This window comes from Ostrinia nubilalis, chromosome 1, assembly GCF_963855985.1.
Source record: "Ostrinia nubilalis chromosome 1, ilOstNubi1.1, whole genome shotgun sequence".
NCBI lineage: Eukaryota > Metazoa > Arthropoda > Insecta > Lepidoptera > Crambidae > Ostrinia > Ostrinia nubilalis.
The window spans coordinates 5,065,322-5,085,216 of NC_087088.1; the positions used below are offsets into that span (position 1 = coordinate 5,065,322).

General features: G+C 37.8%; 1 protein-coding gene across 1 annotated transcript in view; it reads left to right on the forward strand.

Moving 5' to 3' along the window:
• Positions 1–9,537: 9,537 nt before the first annotated feature.
• LOC135086433 (tyrosine-protein kinase Drl) overlaps positions 9,538–19,895 on the forward strand; it is a 43,240-nt gene continuing 32,882 nt past the window's right edge. The window contains exon 1 of the mRNA XM_063981183.1: positions 9,538–9,963. Within this exon, the coding sequence (XP_063837253.1) occupies positions 9,873–9,963 (91 nt within the window). The 5' untranslated portion in view covers positions 9,538–9,872. The remainder of the gene's footprint in view (positions 9,964–19,895) is intronic.

The following is a 19,895-nucleotide window of genomic DNA, read 5'->3' on the forward strand; positions in this document are numbered from 1 at the left end:
TCGCATCGCAGTCTAAAAACTCGAAACCGACACAGTCGTTTGTTTCTAATACAGCTTCTGGAGTAAAACCCAATCAACATTACTTCCAATCTCAACCGAATTCGCAAGGCTCATACACTCCATCCGCTGTACGCAAGAATTGTCAACTTTGTAAGACGGAACCTGAACATGCCCTGTTCAAATGCAGTTATTTTCGCTCGAAAAATGCGCCAACTCGCCACTCTTTAGTTACGAAATGTAACTTTTGTCTCAATTGTTTAGGCTTTCATAACATCAAAGATTGCAGATCTCAAAATCGTTGCTCAGTTTGCCAACGTAAACATCACACTCTTATTCATATAGATAACTTTAACGTGAATAGACCTATGACGTCACAACAGCTGACTTGCAGCGCGACGCTTTCGCCGACCGACGCGTCCATGTCCGCGCCCGGTCCGGTCACGCCGCCGTTGCAATCGATGCCAACCAACAATGTATCTCTCTCTGCAGTCACGCCGTCGATCGCTGATGAATCTAGTACCACGGTCTTATTACCCACCGCGTCAGTGTATACTTATGACAATAATAAGACGTGTCAAAAATTACGCGTGTTTCTAGACACAGGTTCGATGAGCAACTTTATCACAAATAAATGTTGTGCGCGACTGAACTTAAAAGTCAATCCGCTACCTACCACTATTAAGGGCATAGGTCAGTCTGAAAGTGTGTCGCTAGGATATGTATCTTTCACAATTGCCTCACGCTTTGATCCCAGGTGTAAATACACTATTAACGCACGCGTCATTGATACAATAACCGATTATTTACCTAATGTAAGGGTTGACATAACCCAGTTATCGCATTTACAAGGTCTTCCTATGGCTGATGACAGCTTCGATATCCCTGCTGAAATCGATTGTTTGTTAGGCAATGAGATATTCCCGCTTCTTTTAGGTAGTAATAAAATAACTTCACCGCAATCCTCTGTCATCGCCATCGAAACCACGCTCGGATATCTCGCTATGGGACGCGCTCAGTGCTACTCAGCTCATTCACGCAATGATAATAAAGCATTCTTTTGCAATGTAGACTCGCACTCATTAGAATCACTCACGCAACGCTTTTGGGAGCTTGAAAGTGTACCTACTAAGAGACACATCAGCCCTGACGACGAAATATGTGAAAACATTTTCCAATCAACTCATTCTCGCGACGACTCTGGGACGTATACCGTTTCTTTGCCATTTAAACTCGACCCATCAGAACTCGGCGATTCTTACTTTACTGCTAGGCGTCGCTTTTATAACTTAGAGAAAAAGTTAGACTCAACTCCGGGCTTACGCACTAACTATAATGAAAATATTCAAGACTGTATCGATCGCGGTTTTCTGTCAAAAGTCGAAAACGCATCGAATTCAGAGGAAAATACTCCAAATTATTATATACCTCATCATGCAGTATACCGACCAGATAAACTCACTTCAAAAACTCGAGTCGTTTTAGATGCAAGTTGTAAAACAACCTCTGGAAAGTCGTTAAATCATGTTCTTTACACTGGCCCAAACTTACAAAGTAATATTTTTGATCTTTTAATTAACTTACGCATTTTCTCAGTCGCTTTATCTGCTGATATTGAAAAGATGTATTTCTGTGTAAAGCTTGATCAAAATCACCACCCGTTTCAACGCATATTATTTCGATTTGATCCTGAATCACCGATTGATACTTATCAATACAATAGGGTTTCTTTTGGCGTTTCTAGCTCGCCTTACCTCGCTATGCGTGTCGTTCGCCAACTCGCTGAGGACGAGCGCGCGAATTATCCTATCGCCGCGTCTGAAGCTCAATCCTGTATGTATATGGACGATTATGTCTCATCGATGGACGGGTTAGAAAAAGCTGAACAATCTTACCATCAAATGGTTAAGATGTTCATGGCCGGGGGGTTTAAAATGGTTAAGTGGATCTCGAACAACCCTGAGCTTATAAATAAGATTCCCGATTCGCATAAAAATCCACAGCTCGTCGATTTTGACACTGACTCAGAAATTACGACAAAAATCATAGGCATGCAGTGGCTTCCTAATGATGACGTTTTTCTTTACAAAATTAACTCTACTAACTCTGACCAATGCACAAAACGCACGATTCTTTCCGCAACCGCTAGATTATTCGACCCTTTGGGTTTGCTAGGCCCTGTGACAGCGTTTCTCAAACTCTTAATTCAAGAATGCTGGCAGCGCGAACTTGAATGGGATCAGCCAGTTCCAGACTCAATAAAAAATAAATGGAATCGGTTTGATAGTGAGATTAACTATTTATCGCAATTAAAAATATCTCGTCATATAGGAATCACCGCGGGTTGCCACGTCACTATCATGGGCTTCGCGGACGCCAGCGAAGTATGCTACGGAGCTGTGGTTTATGTGCGCGTGAGCTCTGATGCAGATTCACCCGGTGAAGTCTTTCTTATCGCATCCAAATCGCGTGTCGCGCCTTTAAAGAAAATATCTCTTGCGCGGCTTGAACTGTGCGCAGCGCTGCTCTTAACAAATCTTTTATTATCGGTTCGCGATAGTATAGAGAATCGTTATCCTGTTAACTCAATTTACGCATTTTCGGACTCGACTGTCACTCTCACGTGGATACATTCTCCCGCGTACAAATTTCACACATTTGTTGCGAATAGAATTACTGAAATTAATTCGAAACTCAACGCCAAAATTTGGTATCATGTTAATGGAAATGAAAATCCTGCAGATGTAATATCGCGACCGGTAACTCCTAAAGCATTATTAAATCAATTAAATTGGTTTCACTCTCCTCAATGGACAGCTCAGCCAATCTCGCAATGGCCTATCGAGCCATTTCAAGTTTCATCTAACAGTGTTCGACTGGAAGAGAAAACTATCGCTCTTGTTTCAGAGACAAGCTCTCAATCGAACTCTCACCCTTTCGATCGATTAATTGATCGCATTTCCACGTACCCAAAATTATTACGCGCTACTGTGTACGTGTTACGCTTCGCTAAAATACTACGTTCAAACGGAGTGGTTACATCCTCTGATTTAGAACTCGCTGAACTCTATTTAGTACGCCATATACAGGCACTATTTTTTACTCAAGATATGCACGCAATTAAAAATAATAAACCCTTTAACAAATCGCTTCTCAAACTTAACCCTTTCATTGACTCTGATAATATACTTCGTGTCGGAGGTCGACTCACTCACTCTCAACTCAACTATGGACAAAAGCATCCAATCATTCTATCGCCTAAACATCGCTTCACTCAACTTTTAGTTGATTACTTTCATGTATGTAATTTACATACTGGTCCTTCACTTCTACTCAGTCTGCTTAGACAGAAATTTTGGATACTTTCCGCACGTAACTTAGTACGTCAAAGAGTGCATCAATGCAATATCTGTTTTCGTTTAAACCCTAAATCTACAAACCCTCTTATGGGCGACTTGCCATCATTTCGCGTTTCAGAAGCTAAAGCCTTTGTTTATACATCGGTCGATTATGCAGGTCCCTTCTTTATTACTCACATTCGCCGCAGAGGTGTTAAAAGCCAGAAGGCTTATATTTGTTTATTTTGCTGTCTTACAACTAAGGCTCTACACATAGAGTTAGTTTCAGACTTAAGCTCTGATCTATTTCTCGCCGCTTTTTTTCGATTCATTTGTAGAAGAGGCCCCGTTTCCATGATATATAGCGACGGAGGTACTAACTTCATTGGCGCTAAACGCAAGCTTGACGAAATTTACGCTCTTTTAGAATCTGACTCTCACAAAAATTATTTAAGTTCACATTTGGCTGAACAACGCATTAAGTTTCTTCATAGTCCACCATATGGCCCGCACTTTAACGGCATCACAGAGATAAATGTTCGTTATGTAAAAACGCATCTTTATAAAGTTATTGGTCTTCAAGTGTTAACATACGAAGAGTTCAACACTGTACTTGTACAAATAGAAGGCTTATTGAATAGTAGACCATTGTGTGTTCTTAGCTCTGACCCATCTGATATATCCGCTCTCACTCCCAATCACTTTCTCAATATAACTCCACTGAAATTCTTACCAGTAGAGAATGTCTCTGATATTTCTGACAATCGGTTAACGCGTTATCAGTTAGTCAATAAATTAGTGCAAAGCTTTTGGCGTCGCTGGAGTCAGGAGTATTTAACTTCTCTACAACGCCGTGAAAAGTGGAATACGGTGACCAAACCGATAGATGTGGGCTCTGTTGTTGTTATAAAGGATGACAATGCGCATCCTCTTTGTTGGCCATTGGGTGTGGTTGTGGAAGTATATCCCGGAAAGGACAAAATCATTCGCACCTTAAAGATTCGCACTGCAACCGGTACTTATGTTCGGCCTGTAGTTAGAGTTTGTCCTCTTCCTTTACAGTAACTCAAATAATGTTCTTAACTTTAACTCAACTTTAACGCTTATAACTCGTTTAGTTCTCTCTAACGCATGTTTTTTTTTACGTTTTTAACTTTTTTTTTACAAACGCTACTCAATCTAGAGGAAGACCTCTAGGCCGGGGGAGTTGTACGCGCCAGCATTAAAACCTCATACATTTCAAACTCATGTCACACTATTCTATCACTCATTCTGACAGTCCTTTTTCCTATCCTCTCCCTCCCACCTTCAGTCTCGCTCTCGCATCGCAACGCGCCGCTTCGCCTACCTATCTGGGCGTTAATAATAAATAAGTATCCAAAAATAAACCAATTCAAATAAACACAAATCGCGCGCTAAACTCATCTCAATAAAAAGTCAAGTGTTTGTGAAAGTGAAAGAAGAACCAAGCTTGGACCGTCCTGTGGAGTCTGCTCAATCGAAGGTATCCCATCCCATTCCTATCCCAATCTCCTACACTATCGTAACAAATAGACAAAGGCGCCTCTTAGTTACATTGCCTACTCTGCAAGGATTTCCACTTTTCTACAACGATTTGTCTTGTGCTGTCTGCATCCAGTAAATTAAAACAAATCGCACGTTCATAATCAAACTGTCACCATACGAAAAAGTCGATTTTTCAGGAAAAGCATTTGAAATACTCAAATTTTAAAACCTTTGCAAAGTGTGCAAAATGTTCTTAAATGTTTTGTTTTTTGTTAAATACCAGTAGTGGCTTGTTTGGCTTTTACGGGAATATAATTATCTTTCAAATTATCATAATGGTTTATTTAATATTTAATTAAAAATAGTGTCACTTTTCCACTAAAATTGAGACAGTGACAGTTTTCAATTAAAAACATGTTAATGTTGTATTATTAATTCCGGTAGAAATGTCACTATTTTCATATAAATTTGACGATGAAAGATTAAAAAATGATTATTATTAAATAAAACTAACATAGAAAAATCAGTAATTTTAATGAACTTAAAACTTTATAATTTGGATTAAGTGGTACCTATGGTAACAGTAATAAATGTAAATTCTCGATCAGAAATAAATACGTTACACACATGAAATTACTATAAAATTACATCACATAAATCAACTTCTTAGAAAATAAGGTACTCTTTTGTTCAGGCAGCCTTTAAACAACAAGAACTTGATGACCTCGATGAACTTGACGAACTAGATAGTGATTTTTCATGGGAAAAGGGCTCAGAGAAGTAGGTTTAAATTCTGGATCATTATCCAGCGGCCATTACCTCTGCGAGCTATGTGCCCCGGCCACTGCCACTTGATTTTAGCGATTCTGCGGGCTATGTTGGTCACTTTGGTTCTCCTGTGGATCTCCTCATTTCTGATTCAATCACGTAGGGAAACTAACTGAGCATCGCACGCTCCATCACCTTTTGGGTGACCTCTCAGATCCATAAAATATCACTGGCAACACACACTGATCAAAGACTTTTGTCTTGAGGCACTACGGTATTTCTGACGTGAGAATATCACTAAGCTTCCCGAACGCTGCCCAGCCGAGTTGGATTGACGATTGACCTTTTTCTCGAAGTTGGACCTACGTAACTGGACTGTTTGTCCCAGGTATACATAAATTGTCAACAAACTTTCGAGTGTAGAGTCTCCAGATGAGTGGATACTACATGGACATTTGACATGTTTTTTGTCTTGTCCATATTCATTTTCAGGCCCACTTGTTGAGAGGCTCTACTTAGGCCATCGAGCATTATGCCTAGATCTTCCACAGTCTCAGCCATGATTACGAAATCGTCCGCAAATCGAAGGTGGATGATGTACTCGTTGGTATTTATGCTGAATCCGCTCCAGTCCAGAAGCTTGAAAACATCTTCCAGGGCGGTGTTGAACAGTATCGGAGATATTATGACGTCTCCTTGTCTCACCCCTTGCTGCAACTGGATGAGTTTCGAGTCCTGATCCTAGAGACGAACCGACATTGTAGCGTTTTCGTACAAGCCTTACAACACTTCGATATATCTATAGTCAATTTGGCACCGTTGGAGAGACTGTAGCACTGCTCAGATCTCGATCGAATCCAAGGCATTTTCATTTCTTTATAGTTACTTTTGTGAAGCCCCAATGTAACCTTGTTGGTGATCGAATAAATAAATAAATAGTCCACAAACGCTAGATAAAGTAGTAATTACCTTGATAATTTCTTTGATTTTACTAGTGTATGGATTGACTGGTGGCATTTTTGTTAGCTGTTAAAAAAAAATATAACTACTTAATCATTTAAAAATCTTTCTTGTTGTTTTAATATTACATAATTTGGATAAACACAATATTCTACGAAGTGATGGAACAATCTTCTTAAAAATGTAAGAGAAATATTGTCACTTTTTGTTTTAAGGCGTTTTTCGTATTACTTTATTGTGACTTATCTTAATGATTTGGAGTAAAAGCGTCTTTATGCTAAAAATGACGTTTTTCAACACAGAGTCCACATAACTATCACGGCGTGCCCGTCCAGTTCCCGTCACTACTAAAAACGTGTCACTGTTACTCACAACATATGCCGGTTTCTCCATTAAACTCCATAACGACACTAGTGATATCTGCCGAACTATTTGAGTTTTAACCGTGGGATTTTTACAGCATGCACTTTTCGCGGAGCTCTGATAGATGGCGTTGTTAACTCAATTTCTCCCAATTTCGTATAGTGACGGTTTGATTATGAACGTGCGAAATATTCTTACTGAATTACCTAACTACTTACTTATATGTATGGGAATAGATTATTTTTTGGTAGTGAGGTCAGCACTAAAACACGATTTAAATCAAAAGTTATTTTTTTTATTAAATGAAAATATACAGCTCGTCACTCTTTACGCCAAAAACAAGTTTTACGGTATTAAAAATCGATGGAACCGAATTAATTAAAAAAACATTACACCACACATTTAAAATGCTAATCAGCGCCATCTGTTATGGTTTCTAGAATATAAATTAAATACTCAAAACTGTACTAGATGGCGTTACAAGGTTTAAATTAGCCGATCATGAAAGGTATTTATAACGTAGCGCGAGAATAATAATAAAAAAATCAGTGATAACTATGTTTATATGTTAATTTACTTACGAAATCTTCTGACACTCTGCCTGGCACCTCTACCTCTACCTACAAAATGTCACAGATAGAAACTATAGAAAGACTTCTTTAAAAAAAATCGCGATTTTACAGTGCCGTATTTGGTAAACCACGCACTCTTGATAAATTCACCGCATGTTCCCTTCTTTAATGAGAAATACTAGCTGTATCTATCCAATTAGGATAAAAACAAGTTTGGTCGAAGATCGTACAACGAGCTTGTTTGTTTCTGGGCGCAATTTCCAACAAATTACAGGCTAGGAACATTGGCGAGACCGCCTCCTGCCCCGGGTTAGTGTAGCTCTCTAGTTTTATTGCTTGGGATAATCTGATTTATTCGATAGAAATAAAGTAGGTAGGTAGGTACATGTTTAATTGTTCCAGAACTGTTTTAATTTGATTGGCCTTCAACTAAGTAAGTAGCTGCAAGGAGTCAAAATGCCAAACTATCAAAAATTTTATATCTTTATGAGTTGCATCTCAAACTAATATTTTTCATAACTTGAAAAAATCGAATCGAACCCACGACATTTCGCTTGCCGGGCGACTGCTCTCACCATTATGGGCTACTGAGACATTGGTGCAGGACCCGTCGTGTTACAGACAGACAGACACATTTCATAAAAGGTAAAATTACTCTTTTTTGCGTTGTGAACTCTTCAGTCTACGCATTAGAAAAATGATTGCCTTGTCGTTAAAAAAGTAAGTATTGGTAGATATTTCTACCTATGAGTGGATTGACTGATAGATAACGGTAACATGATCACAGGTTATAGTTACACGGCCATTCGCGATAGAGGAGCGTAACGATAACGAAACACGCTAGGTACCTACTTAGGTAGGCTATTTAATTTATCGATGGCATTTTCATGGGTGGTCTTTACGTTAGTGAAAGTCGCGTGTTAGAAGTTAGAACAGGGTCCCATAAGCCATAGTATTATAGTCATCAATTGATAATATCATTTATCTTATCGTTAGTTATCAAATGTAATGTACCGTAGTTTGACGAAAACATTAAAAATCTTGCAAATCCAAGAAAAACGTCGGAACGGAAAGATCCGACCGGAATAACTTACTTGAAATTACTAGTAACTTGCACACGGTTTCAAAGTTCCCCAATTTAATACATTTTAGATATTTTATTTAATCTAGGCAGGAATAACTTACGGTACAAGATTTTATTAAACCGACTTATATTCAATGTCTATGTAAAAACCAGATAACAATAGCGACTTCAATTACCTTAGTAAATTACGGCAGTAAGGTAATTCGTGTATCTATTTTTTGTTGGCCCTACCTCATATTAGAGCGGTATGTTTGCTGGACCATTGACCGCTGAGTGCCGTGAAATAGTCGGCCGTGTGGGCCTTGTTAAAAATGATTTCAACATGTAGATGATAGATTTGTAGTTAGTTACCACCACACATACTTTTAAATTAAAACTATTCCAAGGTAGCTTAACGTAATTTTATTAATTTAAAGATTTTGGCCCAGTCAATCCTAGACTTCTCTACTAAGTTTTATTATTCTAATCTAAGCTCCTATCTGAGATCTTTGTAATGAAAATTTACTGTTAGAGATCTATACCCGGAGCATGAATAAATATCGTTCTCGTTATGTTATGGCAATATTTTTTGCATGAAAAACAAAATAGCTCTGCTACACTCGTTATTATTATGCTACGCGCTGTTAGTCGCGCTGGTTTAAAGATAATCGTGCTCAGGGTACTGCTAAAAGGTTTTAAGTAAATGTCTTTTTTAGGTATTCAAATATTATATTAGTTTTACCAACAATGCATGTTTTCTTTTTCATAACAATCGAAAAAAGGAAAATAATATCATTTGATAGATTTTATACATACGTATAACGTACACAAAAAAATAAAATGCTCAGATAGCGCCATCTTTTGAGCTGTGGCGCGCTACGATGCAAACTACACGCACGCCAAGCAAGGAGCTTACAAACAAAACACGAGTTCGCCGACGATGAACGAACGAATTTTCGAAAACCAGTTTGACGGAAACCGCGCTACGGAGAGGTGCTGTCGTGCTTTTTCGTGCAGAATCGTTCAGATTATCAATGTTTATAAACAGATTTCGTGAAGATATTTAAACTAATACGTTTATCCATGAATAAAATTGAAGACTTTTCGCTATAAGGTCTATAAATCGTGTGTTTATTTAGGATTTCTCGTGGATTTGTACGTTTTATTCGAGTGTGTAATCTTGTATCGGGGAGAAGTCAGCATCGTCGATTTTGTTGGACGGTGGATGAAAATGTAAACTAGTGATGAACTAAGACTGGGGATTGTTTAAAGTTTGGGGAAAAAGAAGATTTTGGAACAGTGACAATGAAGTGGTTTGTGTTGATACTTTTTGTGCCAATGTGCTTCGCACATCTCAATGTTTACCTGAGCAGCGCCGAAGTGTGGAGATTATTGGGTAAGTTATTTTGAAAAATAATCCGTTGGTTCATAATAAGTGTAATCTTTTCGTTGCACTTGCTTATCATTTTGTTTGTAGAACGATGATAACGTGAGATATAAACCGCCCGAATGATCGATTACCGGACAGCTGGTTGATTACCTAGTTCAGTAGTCTACTTAAAATTAAGTTCCAGCCTCGATTTATTTGCCAATTTTTTTTCTGATGTTTAAAAACAAAAATGCATAGATTTTTTTTGCATCTCATATCTACGCCGTTGTCGCATAATTCAATGAAACCAATTTCTCAGTAAGATCTCTGTATCTGTCTGTATCTATTGAAAACTTTATATTTCCTGGAATAAAAGCCATTAGCATTCTGGAATAGAATGGGTTTTTTATATTTTTATTTGTTAATTTATGTTATTCTAGAAAACCACAGATATCCATATCTGTGTAGAAAACCCATAATTTGACAGGTGTTTTACTTTTTTAAATATATTTGTCGCGAAACAATATAATCAATAAATGAAATTAAAAACAATGAAGTAGGTAGGTATTAATGTTTTGTAGTAGGAAGGCGTATGCCTACGAAACATACATTTTATTTCCATTTACAGCAAACAAATAGGTAACATAAAATTAGGCGTTGGCTAGGTATTGGAAGATTTATTGTCAACAATAAAAGGTTCTGAAGGATGCCTTTCAATATTGTACCTAATAATCACCCACCTATTAGATTCATTGTCATTTCAAATTGAGATGAGATGAGTAGGCCTATCTATCCTACCTAGATTTCCAAAATTAGGAACTAGGTAGATAGGTAGGTAACCTACCTGATCCCTCTGTTCCTAATTTTGGAAATCTGCCCAGTATCTATTACATGTTGGAATACATTCGACTCTTTGGAAGTTTATTAGGTGATCTCTAGGTGAGCAATGATTAGTGAACTGACTGACTTTAAAAAGTTTAAAAAGTCGTCAAAATAAATTGTACCTACCTACATGGCACTATCGACTTCGACGCACCGTTTAATGAGAACCTTCAACCTACCTAGATACCGGTATAGGTACAACCGCATTCATGGGCATGTCTTTGTTCAACAATAAGGAGCTTTAAACCTCACGACTTTAATTAGACGAACGTCACAACTAAAACTCATCGGCGCTCACAGCTTGTCACATGTCTTTGGAATAAGCCAAAGTGACAGATTTGAAAGGGCCCGTGCGCGCGCGCAGGTAATGGGCTTAGCGATGCGACGCTCCTTACATTATGCGTTTTTGTGCGTACCTAGAGATGTGCCGCTGAGAAAGTTCTCGTTCCCGGCAATATTCCCAGTGAGAATATTCTCGAGAACTGAGAACGCTCCCGGGAATATTCTCAGTGTTCTCGACAGAATACATTTAGTTTTAATTTAAATTTTGTTGTTTATATGTGATATTATGGTAGCGCATTTTCTTACATAACTTTTCAATTCCTATCATTGGAGGTCCGAAAATATTTCTCATACAATTTGATACCATAATGATCATTCTTCATAAAAAATTTAAAACCTACATATTTAAAAACATAATCATTGATATTCATAATATCACTAATCATACACTTAGTTTTTACTAATATTTGTTTTCATATATTTTTCTATACTAATGATCGAAACTCATAATCATTCGAATAAATAACTATAATATTCATAAATGTGATGTATCCTAATATATGTTTTCATAAATTTATTACTCATAAGTGTATTTATCCATATTATTGAAAATCATGATGTCTATATTCGTATTAAATCGTATTTTAATATTAAATTAATTTTAAATGGTCCAAAACAGGCAATATTTTGTGCCACAAAACTAACGTGACAGAAACGAATCGCTGCAAAACCGACTCCACGTAGTCTTGTCTGCCCTACCCCTAGAGTGTAATTTAAAAGCCGGAGGCGCGGAGGGAGGGCAGCCCTCGCCCGCTGTAACGAGGCTCAGGCGCCCGGGCGAGCTGGAGCGGCTGAGGCTGGTCGCCGAGGCGCCGAAGGCGCCGATGGCGGTCCAAAAAGCCGAAGCTGCGGAAGCAAGCGTGGGTGCCTGAGCCTCGTTACGCAAGGGCGGAAGGGCTGCACATCCCGCAGCGCCGGAGACGACGAGATACCAATGCATGCTGCATGCTTGCTTTCATGCTGCATGCTCTGCATGCTTATCTACTCTATTAAATTATATATGATTTTTTTAAAGATACGAGTATGTCTGTTATAAAGTAAATTATTCTGAACAACAACATTATGAGTTGAAGTATGTTCTTAGTAACAACATTATTAATTAAAACAATATGATCAATGAATGTTATGAAGAAAACAGATCTGAAAATAAAAATTATGTATTTTAAATGGTTCTTGGTAGTAACAGTATTGATAAAAAAATTATGATTACTAACTGTTATGAGCTCCGATGGTAGTAATAAAAATGTATGAATAAAAAAAGTATGAAAAATAAAATTATGAAGAGAGATTATTATGAACACAAATCGGTAGTAAGACAAAGAATAGGATTTAGAATTTTATGTGAGCCAATATAGAACCGATATTATTTGTATGGTTTCGATGTTTTATTAACTGGGCGTTAAGACTAGTCGTTATAAACAAGGCATAAAACGTGTGAGTGAGATATTGCAGTCTTGCTCACTCTTTTCGTCGCGAACGCGTGCCGCGGCTTTAGGACTCGGCTACGGTATTTGAACATCAGTGTGCCTTTGAGTTTTAAGGCCCTTGCCACCCTGGCGGATTGCAAGCGGATTCAAAGTAGATTTAAAGCGGATTCAAAATGGATTTAAAGCGGAGAGGCGACGCGACGGAGAAGCCGCGTGAAAATATCGTGAAGCTTCCCGAAGGCTGCCCAGTCGAGCTGGATTCGATGATTGACCTTTTTTTCGAAGTTGGACCTACCTAACTGGACTGTTTGCCCCAGGTATACATTATATTCAACAACTTCGAGTATAGAGTCTCCAACTTTTAGAGGAGTGGGTGCAACACGGTTTTTAGACAAGATTTTTAAATCTTGTCCATGTTCGTTTTGAGACCCACTTGTTGAGAGACTCTATTGAGACCATCGAGCATTGTGCCTAGATCTTCCACGATCTCAGCCATGACTACGATATCGTCTGCTGTCTGGGTTATGTACTCGCCGTTGATATGTACGCTGAATCCGCTCCAGCCCAGAAGCTTGAAAACATCGTCCAGGGCGGTGGTGATGACGTTACCCTGTCTCACCCCTCTCTGCAACTGGATAGGTTTCGGGTCCTGATCTTAAAACGGACTGTCACTGTGGCGTGTTATATCAATAGTCAATTTGGCACAGTCGAAGAGACTGAAGCACTGCCCATGTCTCAATCAAATCGAAGGCTTTCTCATAGTTCACAAACGCAAAGTGGCTGATTATACTCCTTGATCTTCCGTATAATCTGCCGTAGCGTATTTATTATGGTATGTGGTACTAAAGCCTTTTCGAAAACCGGCTTGTTCGGGGGACTGAAAGTCGTCAAGCCTGCTAGCGTGACAATTCGTAATGACTATCGAAAACAGCTTGTAGACATGGCTCAGAAGCGAAATGGGTCTATAATTCTTAAACAAGGTTTAGGGCCTTTAGTACCGGCGTTCCGCCTGCTTTCAGAAGTTCAGACGTGATTACGGTGCCTTGTTGTTTTTCAGCTGTTTGAGAACCATTCTAATCTCGTGCAGACTAATGTACGGGATATATTCGTTAAGTGTCGGATCAATCTAGCTAGCACGTATTTACTATAAAAATGTGTCATATGATCCGTCAGACAGGCTATCCACAACTTATCCAGAAGTGGCAAAACAGGCTCTTACTAAGCGATTGTGAAATATGCCCTTAATGTCAAATAAGAATACTTTAAAAAATTAAAAACACGCTTTTAATTACTAACAACACTAAAAAGTCAAAAATCATCAGGACCTTGGACATCATCTAGCATTAAAGTGCTCGAAAAGACAAATCCAACGAACCCAAACTCGATGAGTTTCCGCCGTTTCTTTTAGGAGTTCCTATGGCTACCTCCTGACTCCATCATTAGGATCCTGGACATTATCTAGCACTTAAAGATCTCGAAAAGACATCCAATGAACCCAAACTCGATGTGATTCTGCCGTTTCATTTAGGACTTCTTTTGGCCACCTTCTAGTCCCATCAGACCAGCTGGTACCACAATATTGTATTGTCATTTCTAATCTACATAATAATTGCCAAGTTTCATGATGATACAAGACTTAGAAGTGCGTGTAATTCAGATTCTAAGATTCCATTACATAGTTGGTTACATACACGACGACCTAATAAGAGCGTGTTAAAAACGAAAACATTGACAGTTACATTATTTAATTACGTGTAAAAAGAAATTTCTGTCATCTTTCATTATCATTAAAGGGTGAATTTCAACAAGTGCATATTTTTGCCTAATTTTGGTGGAAATTGTTATTTGTGTATTTTTATTCTTTAATTATAGATCAAATTTATTGGAAACTTATACTGTTTCTAAAATGATTAAGACATTAAATTTTGTCCAGTAGTTTTTTAGATTTTCCTTACACCAAAATTAAGAGAACACCAAAATTTATATTAAAGCACCAAAATTAGAAAATATGCTGTCAGTCGGTCATATCTTAGTGCCAAGCTCAAGAAATGGTTTTAAATTTACCAGCACCGACTCCAAAAATATTAATCATGGTATATTGTCCTAATAAATAAATAACGACGTACTTATTTTCTACTTTTAAGTGATTGTTGGCGTCGGTTTTAATTTTTTAGTTAAAATTATTTTTTTTCATGCTTTTTAGTTGATTAGTCCTTGTTATTGTAACTGAAGAGGGACAGTACCTATGTTTAATGTGATTAAGACTATAATTTTCCATTTTGTAATGGAAAATTATAGTCTTAATCACAATCCAAGTGTAAATAATCTTCCTAGCAAAATACAGGCTCCCTACTTTAAATATCGGCAACTAAAAAGTATCAATGTATCATGTGTCAATGTATGTATCAACAAATGAGTATTGAGTATCATCTAACTCCTAACTTATGTTGTTTGACCTTTCATCATCAGCTCATCTTAAATACCTGAAATAATACAACTGTATGTACATACCTACCTAAAATATTTAAAGAATTATCCTCCAACTCCTAAGCGTTAAGGAGTTTTACCTTCCATCATCACCTCATCAACATTAGATGATGACTACTTGAATAACTTTAGAAAACGTATTGCATTCCTACAAAATTTGAGGTTTACTCTCGATTTCCCTAGGATCCCATCATCAGATCCTGACTTAGTGACAATGGGACCACCACATAAGTGTACCCTATAGAACAAAAAAAGAATTTTGAAAATCGGTTCACAATTGACGGAGTTAAGTCGGTTAAAAATGCTTTGGTGCACCACCAAAAACACCAAAATTGACTCACCAAAATTAGATTCTCGTTGAAAAAGCTAAATTATATGAAATCTGTTTTAAATATAACAATAACATTTTAACACATGGTATGAAAACAGTTCCTTTACATTATACGAGGAATTCAACTAAAAAGAATAGCTTAGAAATCTTATACAAAAAGACACCAAAATTGCAGAATTGTTGTCCGTTTAAAAAAAAACAACACATTTACGTTTTTGGCGGGAAGACGCAGAGGTCTTGCACCCGTCTGCCGTCACTGCTCGCGGGGGCGGTACTAAACCTAACGAATGATGGGAGTGTTTAAATCCTGTTTGATCTTTAAAGAAACTGACGAGCTATTTCATTATTGACACCAAAATCATAAATTTTTCGCGGACAAAACTTAAGGACGTGACTTAATCACAGTTACTTGGGAAACTTGCTTAATTTGGTAATCTTAGATAATAGATAGATTGTATAATCCAAAAATAAACTTTTTCCCTAAGTTCTGTTTTGATCTTCAGCTAAAAAAATACATATTGTAAGAAATTAAGGATGTGGACACTGCACCAAAATTAGAAACGCTTAGTTCAATTATTTTTTGTCGAATTTGTAAAAGAAAATACTCATTAATAATGTTGTCCTCAAAATGGAACCTCTGTATATTTTCGTGTAAAAAAAAATCAAAGTTCTATGTCATAAAAAACATATGATTTTCAGCTACGCCGCTCAAAAAATGTGTTTGGGAAATTGACCCTAAAACGACATTTCACGACGAAAAAAATAAAATATAATAAAGTTGCAGTTGCCAAGAATATTGCCGAGAAAGTTCCCGAGAATATTCTCGGGAACACTGAGAATATAGCCTTTCACGGCAAATAGAGTGTATTGTTTAATATACACTTATCTGTTGACTTAATTTAATACTATTTTACTTAAGAAAGTTTGTTTATTTCCATTTTATAAACATGATTCTCAACCTTTCTCACTTAGGAGAACGCTCCCGGGAACGCTCCCGAGAATATTCTCAGCTGAGAGAGCGTTCTCGGGAACGGCACATCAATATGCGTACCCCATTGTGGTACCTGCGGCCATAGAGCGCGATCCATCTTTGTCAACCAGCGAGCCATCTGCCTATTGTTCTTGCCTAAAAATTAGAATTATAATGAACGAAAATAAGGAACGGCAGGACATCGACTCGTCCTTGCGAGACATTGAATTTTAAATTACCTCAGTAAAGTTTGTTACAATTTCTAAACGTTCTTTACAGCGGCAATAAAAATTGTTCTCCGTTTAACAAGTTCTATTATCGTCAGTCATCGTTGAATTTTGTATTTTTAAAACAAACATGTGTTTTGAGAAGGCGCGGCTTATTATGAAACATAATTTATAGTGGACGTTAATAACATAAAAATTAACATATCTCGCATCTTATGCGTTATCGGGTAAAATTTCCATCTTTTGAGTGTGCGAGCATATCTGGCTGGCCGATCGTCCCAGCAGGTATATTGTAATTTATTTGAGATGACATTTATGGAGACGGTATGGAGCTGAGCCAATAAACTCGACGCCTAAAACGTGTATTCCAACACCGAGGTAAATTTTATCTCGCTGCAGTTGGATATTGGATACAGAAATAATCGCGAATAACTTTGTCATGAATGATAATTGACACGGAGTGGCGTGGTATTCGCGTAAACTATGAATATTATTAGGTAGGCCTGCCCGTAACAAGATCAGTTTATTATACACGACCCTTAGATTAATAAAACCTAGATAGATAGTCAGTGCACGAAAGGTGAGGCAGTTTTTAGGGAGCCGGCACGGCTCACCCGTAAACGTCACATGAACTGTCAAAGTGAAAAATTGGTAAACACGTCCTACGAATTTTAATTAATTAAAACGGTTTGTGCTGTGAAAGGGTGTCTAAAATGCATCAGAAAAACGAAAGAAAGTGACCAGTGTTACATTTCATAAGTAAGTACTACAATTCGACGCGTATTTTGCTTGAATTTGGCTTTCAAAAATTAAATACGGGAATGATACCAGTAACAAGAAAAATTATTTCCCAATTGTTCGCCGTACAAATACACTTTCTTTTTTATGAAATCGAGACTTTTAAGTCGATTTATCTTATTGTTATTAGGTAGGTACTTTGAATTCAATAAATAAGTAAGTACATGATGCGTTTTGTTTTTGTTAATTATAAAATAATTAAAAACGTATTAAAAATTTCCCTGCTTTCGGGAAAATCGCCTTCACTGTCTACACTCCCCAACAAAATTGACACTAATGACATAAGATTTTTGCCTCACTCTTGACGAAGCGTTTGTATGAAGACTATCCATCTAGGTTTTATTAATCTAAGACACGACCATATTGAGGTTTGTTTGATAAAAGCTATTAATGGTAAAATATCGTTTAAATGATCTCTATACTTGATCTGTGTGCTAAAGATGAAATAAATCATTTAGAATAATGGCTACTGCTGATGAAATCACCTAGTTCTATAGTAGCACGAACCTCATCATAACTCTGGACTCCGCAGAATTAACTAGCACGTTAATTTCCACGTAAAGTGTTACCTGATACCGTCAGTGCTGCCCGGATTCCGTAGCCCGGCGGGGCGGTATCAGACGACAGCATAGTTTATGGTCAGCCACTATCGTTCATCTGAATTCTTACCATTAGAGGACGGGCTAAGTGGCAGAGGACGAGCGTTTGCAGAAAAAACAATGAACTAATTGGACCGCTTGCAAATGAATTTTACCTGGGAAGTTGCCCAATTTTTACTAAAGAGAGAACAATGGTTGATGATAACAATGACGAAACAGTCTGTAAATCGTCAGTATCTGTATGGGAGTACTCCGAAATAGTCCAAAATGGAAAACAAAAGGTCACTTGAAGTAGTGGTCATAAACATTGGCATTAATGTTACAAACATTTGAGCAATAAATCAATCGCTTACTGCTTATGTTTGCACCGATCCTGAAACAGGCTAAAGAAAGGTGCCCAGGCGCATTGTTCCCCAGACAGCCCCCGCGACAACGAACGTGGGCGCAAGACGAACAGGCGATACAGCTGCTGCGATAATTTCAACGAATGTGCTGTATCTGAAATATTATGATCCGAGGAATGGGGCTTAAACAAAACAAATAAAATAAAATTAGCCACGAACACACTGATAAAAAGATGTAATACTTACCTATATTGAGGCACAAGACGAGTTACCTAACCGCAACGTCCGCAACACAATTTACAAGCAAATTACTTCTATTGTAATTGTAAACGGATTGGAATGTCGAAAATTAGATTCAGTTTCTTATTACATTTGATTAGAAAAATAATAGAATTGAAGTAACAGTACAGCATCCGTGTAAGGGGATCTTCAACCCGAGTTTTATGTTTCATGGCTAGAACTGCGGTGGGCTACTAAAAAATCGAACGCAAGTAACTTGATACTTGAATAACGTGTAGGGTTTCGTCTAGACACCGTAACCTCTTCACACGGTTACCGGTACAACCCCGGGGCAATATAAAATTGTAAATTGTCACCGTTAAAGCACGTTCACTCCCCATCTGAACAAAAGTCATATATTTAGCAAAAAATTTTAATCTCTGCAGGCCAGTTTTGTTATTTGGAAGAGAAAATATTAGCTTTTGCTTTTAGCTAGTTTCCGTCATTTCCGAGCCTTATCTCTGCGCCTTATCTAAAGGACGATCTTATTTTTTCTCCAAGACCTATGCCAACATTATCACCACGTACGTCTACGTGTAAATAGCCCCGTCTCGAGGCTTATCCTTTGCATCCGGACCTTCACATCTTCAGATATACTTTTTTTCTTCAAAGCCATACCAACGAAGGAATGAAATAATGGAACGCTCCGAATAGATATTGTTATTTTAATAAATACTATTAATGCCCTATTCAGAGAGTGGCACTCGCCTTTCACCCTCGCAGTCGTCGTTTAGAGAATTAACAATGAAATATTTCAATAAACAGCGAGCGATGGCGCTATATAAATATGGGCTCGCGTCCTTCTCAAAAATATTTTTTATGTAAATACGCGTTGACACGTTGATGATGTGGAGTGGGGCCTAAATAAATTTAATTTCACGGCCGGTCGGTCCACTAGCTGAGTTCTAATCTGTGGGGGTGATGAAACTGCCTGCACCACGACAAAATTAATGTTTCTTCATGCGAATGCAGAAAATCCTTTGGTGCCATTTGTGATTTTGAATAATGAAGCTTTGAAATGCGTCGGAGTTATTTGAGGTTTAATTTCGTGCGCCACTCATATGTCCCATCTCAGTTCATTTGACAGCGGGAGATTGGATCCAAAAACGCTGGAGATGCGATAATCCTAGGGTAAAATCTCGGCGTAATCTGTGAGCTTAGGCATGTGTGTGCGCAGACGAGCCAAATTGAATTAGTGCATACAGGCAGGCGCTGCAGGCGATAGAGGGATTATTATGCGCGTTACATGAATATGCAGCTCGTTATTTTCAAT